Source organism: Frankliniella occidentalis, unplaced genomic scaffold (assembly GCF_000697945.3).
Source record: "Frankliniella occidentalis isolate FOCC.00 unplaced genomic scaffold, Focc_3.1 Scaffold15, whole genome shotgun sequence".
NCBI classification, from domain to species: domain Eukaryota; kingdom Metazoa; phylum Arthropoda; class Insecta; order Thysanoptera; family Thripidae; genus Frankliniella; species Frankliniella occidentalis.
In genome coordinates, this window is record NW_026267145.1 from 1,082,552 (window position 1) to 1,087,582 (window position 5,031).

The 5,031-nt window shown below is 57.4% G+C and overlaps 1 protein-coding gene across 1 annotated transcript in view; it reads right to left on the reverse strand.

The window, feature by feature from the left end:
* Nucleotides 1–3: 3 nt before the first annotated feature.
* Nucleotides 4–5,031, reverse strand: part of LOC113211552 (neurexin-3-like) — a 27,669-nt gene continuing 22,641 nt past the window's right edge. The window contains exons 9-17 of the mRNA XM_052264011.1: nt 4,367–4,746; nt 3,985–4,276; nt 3,616–3,894; nt 3,364–3,542; nt 2,667–3,270; nt 2,375–2,587; nt 2,049–2,300; nt 1,793–1,965; nt 4–1,701 (exon numbers count right to left, since the gene is read on the reverse strand). Coding sequence (XP_052119971.1) covers nt 1,339–1,701; nt 1,793–1,965; nt 2,049–2,300; nt 2,375–2,587; nt 2,667–3,270; nt 3,364–3,542; nt 3,616–3,894; nt 3,985–4,276; nt 4,367–4,746 — 2,735 coding nt within the window. The 3' untranslated portion in view covers nt 4–1,338. The remainder of the gene's footprint in view (nt 1,702–1,792; nt 1,966–2,048; nt 2,301–2,374; nt 2,588–2,666; nt 3,271–3,363; nt 3,543–3,615; nt 3,895–3,984; nt 4,277–4,366; nt 4,747–5,031) is intronic.

Here is a 5,031-nt window from a genome sequence, read left to right on the forward strand (position 1 = left end):
CATCCTGGACCTTCCACAAAAGTATAAGCAATCATTTACTACTCTATTTCCAACAGGCAGTGCATATGTATATATTACTTACATAAAGAAAAAACACACTCAATCAGCGCTTCATATAGAACTTAAATGACAAAATGTTCATACACAAAAAGTTTTGAAATGTCCCTATAGTGCATGAACCCTTATTACAAGAGTAGTAGTAGTAATAGTAATAATAATAATAATATTTTATCACAGCCTTGAAGTCATTGATGATCAGTAGCATTCACACAAATTTCATTTTCACAATGTGTTGTATAGGAACACACCATTCATACAATTATGCTTATATCCACACAAACCGCTACATCAGACTCAGGGTACACAACACCTTACATCCTTACATGAAACAATATAACTCAACAGAACCATACCCAAACATCAAAAATAGTGTAATAAAACTAAAGAAATAAGTAAGACGATTTTGATGTTGGAATGAGCCTTGGCCTGATGTTTCAGCAGCTTCAATAATTTGAATATTTCATGTTTAACATGGCATACACAATATTATAGAGAACAGGAATAAAACTCAGACAGAACTGTAAGAAGAAATTTAGTTTGTGTAGAGGGAAAGTTTAGTTTAGCTGCTCTTAGAGATACATAATATTTTAGGGTCAAACAGACAGCCAAGGCTTTTTAATGGGACGGTTGCTATAGACATGGTCAAATTACTAAGCAGCAAGTTCAATGAAGCAAAAACAGGTTGTTTTTGTCTAAAATAAACGAAGGCGTATGGTACACAGTCATAGAGTCTAGCTGAAAAGAAGAGAAAGACAACTTTCACCTCGATCTTAGTTTGCTCGGCAACGAAACGGACAAAACCATGAGATGATGAGTGATTCGTTTAGGTATACTTGATAAATCGGGGCGTGTGGGGCGTAGCGATATGGTAGTCAAACCGCAATCAACGTATGGTCATGACCACGTCCTCAAAATATACACAACCAAGTCACAAGGTGAAGGTAATGGGCATTCCCTCGGGTATGCATAGCGCCGGGCAGGCTAAAGGATGGAATCAACAAACTCTCATTAAACAAGAATAAGGTACAAAATGAGAAATCTCTTTTTCATAAAATGGAGCGGTATGTAGTGGACGCGCACGCACTGACGATACAAACACACCACAACAAACACTTACAATCAACAACAATATCAACAATTAATAGGCCAGCAAACTGCAGGCCGCAGAGCACACTCATGGCGCATTCAGCGCAGCATTCAGCACTCACGATGCCGCGTGCCCCGAGAACAGTCCAGTGCAGCGCGTAGGCACAAACAGGCACAGTCCCATACGCCGCGTTAGACGTACCACTCCTTGACCCCTTGCTTCTTTCTCGGCTGGGACACGGGCCCGGCCTGCAGACCGGCCTGCAGGCCTGGCCCGGGGACCTGCTGCCTGGCGCTGCCGTTGTGCGGGTGGAGGCCGTGCGGGGCTGGCGGGGGCGAGGCCTGCTGGCCGGCGAGCAGCGCGGCGTGCGGCGAGTGCCCGGGGCCCGCGTACCCCAGGCTCTCGTCCACCTTGTACGCGCCGTCACCGCGGCTCTTCACCTTCAGGATGATGAGCACAATGAGGATGATGGCGATCAGAGAGCCGGCGATCACGCCAATGATGAGGGCCGCGTTCTCGCTCGCCTCGGAGGTGATTCGGTTGTTGTCGCGATCCTGGGGACAACGAGAGATCGTAAGTATGATCACGGGCGGCAGGCGAGTTGCAGGTTACAGGGAGAGGATGGGAGACGAGAGTGGTACGTACCCTGCCGTGCCCCGGCTTCCTTGGGGTGGGCGGGGGTCGAGGTATGATGGTCGGTGGGAGGCGGGGATACTCCGTGGTGGTAGTTGTGGTCGTGGTGGTTGAGGTGGTCGTGCTTCTTGTCGTACCCTGCGTCGACGTCGAGCTCGGCGTCGAGCCCGATGTACTCGTCGTTTCTGCAAATTACCCCAAAATGAGTTATATCCAGGACCCGTCGACAAGAGTCACCACCTCTCAGAGCGGTCACCGCACTACTCACCTGAGATGGTGGACGTTGGCGGAAGGGTGTCCACGCTGCTCACACCGAAGTCCTGCGCGGAGGATCCTGGAGCCGCCTGCCCGGTGGTCCCACCCACCGTCGTCGTGAACACCTGTCCGGGACCGAGTCCTGGCCCAGCAGAGCCCGGGGTGAACGTGCCGACGAAGGGCACCTCCGAGGTGCCAGCTCCAGCGTACGTCGTGCCAGGGTCGGCCTCCGACGTGACGATGGCGCTGCTCGGCGTGCTCGACCCTGGACGTCAACGTCATGGGCGTGAAACAGTCAGACCCGCGGCGCAGCGCGACAACTCCCGCTGCTGTACTTACCCTTGCCTGCAGTGCTGGAGACGTTGCTGTCCGGCTCTGTGACCGTGTTCTCGCCGGACCCCGAGCCCACGAAGCAGTCCTCGTCGTCGCACGCGGGCTTGCCCGCCGCGCCGCCCGCCGGGTGAGAGGCCTTGCCGCCGGCCGCACCGGGGCGCCCCGCGCCCGCGGGCGAACGCGTCGGCGGCACGAACACGGGGGTGATGAGGTCGTCACCTGCAGGAAGGGGAGCAGACAGGATTAGCGGTCGACTTGGAGGGGGAGGCGCGCTCGCTGCTCGCGCACGGGGACTCACTTCCACCAGGGTCGATGACGGGCGTGCATTCGTCCTCGTCGTCCGCGTTGCAGCCCGAGCCCGCGCCGGAAAAGACGAGGTCGTCCGAGCCCTGCGCCGTGGAGGCCGACGGCGAGGTCTGCTGCATGCGCTGCGGAGGCTCGTGCTTGCGGCCCGCCAGCGACTTCAGGGGCTGAGGAGGAAGCAGCCGTGAGGATCGTGTCATCACACCGCTAGCCAGTCGTGTTTGGCAGGGACAAACTCTTACCAGGACTTCGCCGCGGACGAGGGTCCGACGGTCCTTCGAGGAAGCTAGATCCAGGACGCGGATGCCGTTAAAGACGAGGCCAGAGATGACCCCGGAGAAGGCCCTCTCCACCTTCTTCTTGTTGGCGCTCCACCGGCCGCCCACTTGAATCTTGGACTGGCTGTTGAAGACGGACAGCTGGTGGCCGGGCGGGTGCTGCGTCTGCACGTTGTAGTCGTCGATCTGGATGGTCGAGTTGGCTCCCGACCGCGTAAAGCGCACCACATGGTACTGGTTGTCGTTGACGCGCACGCTGATGTCGCCGATTGGGTGGTCGCTCGTGCCCATGTTGTACACCATGAACATGTTGCCCTCCACCTGCGGAGGCCAGACAACATCATCGTGAGTGAACAGCTCGCGCTAGTGTGTGCAACACTTACTGACTGGCCCAGCGTCGTGGGCATCACTTACGATCTCCAGCTCCATGTAGTCCTGGCTCGTCGCCGAGTCGACCCGCAGGAGGATGGCGTCCTCCTTGGTGGTGATGAAGCCCAGGGCGATCACGTCGCTCTTCATCTCGGGGCGGCGCTCCTCCGGGAAGGCGTACGTGATGAGGCCGCGGCCGGGGCCGAACTCGTACGACAGGGACTCTGCGGACAGGGCGGCCGTCAGGGAACGTGTCCGTCGGCATTGGGCGGGGCGTCAGCTCGACGCGCAACTCACCCTCGCTGCAGCTCGGCCCGGTGTACGACGTGAGGTCACAATCGCACGCGTACGAGTTCCACTGCTGCACGCACACGCCCCGGTTGGCGCACACGTTCTGGCTGCAGCGCGTGCTCTGGCCCGTGCAGCCCTCGGACACCTGCTGGCTCGGGATGGCCGCGTCCGCCACCAGGTTGGGGGACTCACCGTTGAGGTCGAGGCTCGCGAGGCACCCTTCGAAGCCCTGGTGGGCCGTCACCTGACGCGGCAGCCGTGAAAACATCTCTTCCGGCAGGCCACCTGCGAAAACGGTTGGGACACGTCAGATAACATCCTCCAAAGAAAAGTCACAAACCATCTCGATCAGGTCGCTGGTGCAAATGAACTCACCGACATAGAGGAGGCCGTCAAGGTCCAGGTTCTCGTTCTTGCCCTTGCTGGTGACGCTGCTGAAGCCGTCGTCGACGAGCAGGGTGTGCTCGTGAGGGCCGGGCCTGCTGATGGTCACCGAGTGCCAGCGGTTGTCGTTGAGCGCCGAGTGAGCGTTGTCGTGCAGGCGCACCGGCCCGTCGCCCAGGTCGAAGATGAAGTGAACGTGTCCGGAGATGAGCTCCACGGCGAGGAAGTCGTGGTCGCGGCCGCCGTTGTACAGGAGAATGCCGCTCGCCTGCCGCGTCTTAAACTGTAAGGAGGTGAAATGTTAGAAGATGGTTGGAGCCTTTGCGTAGTTTGTTTGCCCACGAACGGCGCTTACGGGGCTTTTGACTCTCACCTGGAAGTAGATGTTGGTTACGGAATACGCCTTCAGAGTAGGCAGCCCGACGAACGTGTGCTTGGACTTGAAGTGCACGGGGTGGTGGACCAGCTGGCTGTCGCGCTTGCCGATGGTGGCCGTCACGGTGATGTGCGCCGCGCCAGACGCCGCCGTCGGCGTGCCCGCGGTGGGGGACCCGGGGCCGCCGCCGCGCGCGCTAGACACCTGCGCCCGCGCCAGCTCCAGGTACTGCATGCCGTTGAAGGTAAACTGCTGCATCGACCCCGCAAAGTTTGCCACGGTCGATGTCATCTGCATCTCCTCCTCCGGGTGCAGCCAGCCGCCGATGTGCAGCGTGCGCCACTCCAGGATGCCGTTGCGGACGAACGCGGTGGAGCCTGGAGTGTCGGCGGGAGGGAAAATAATGTTATCTCGAGATATGTAACAGTTAAAGGAGAAAAAACAACAACAAAAAACGCCACTCCCCCCCAACCCCAAAATTTTATTGAGATTCGTGGTGAAATACCCTACTCTGATGAGCATTGAAAAACGAGAAGGAGACTCGGGGCAGTATTTAGGGGTGTCGCTGCGTGGCACTGCAGACCCTCTCCCCCTCCCATTCACCACCAGCTCCCTCGCTCACTCCGTTGTGACGGTATATAGCGATAGCGGGGGGGGAGGGG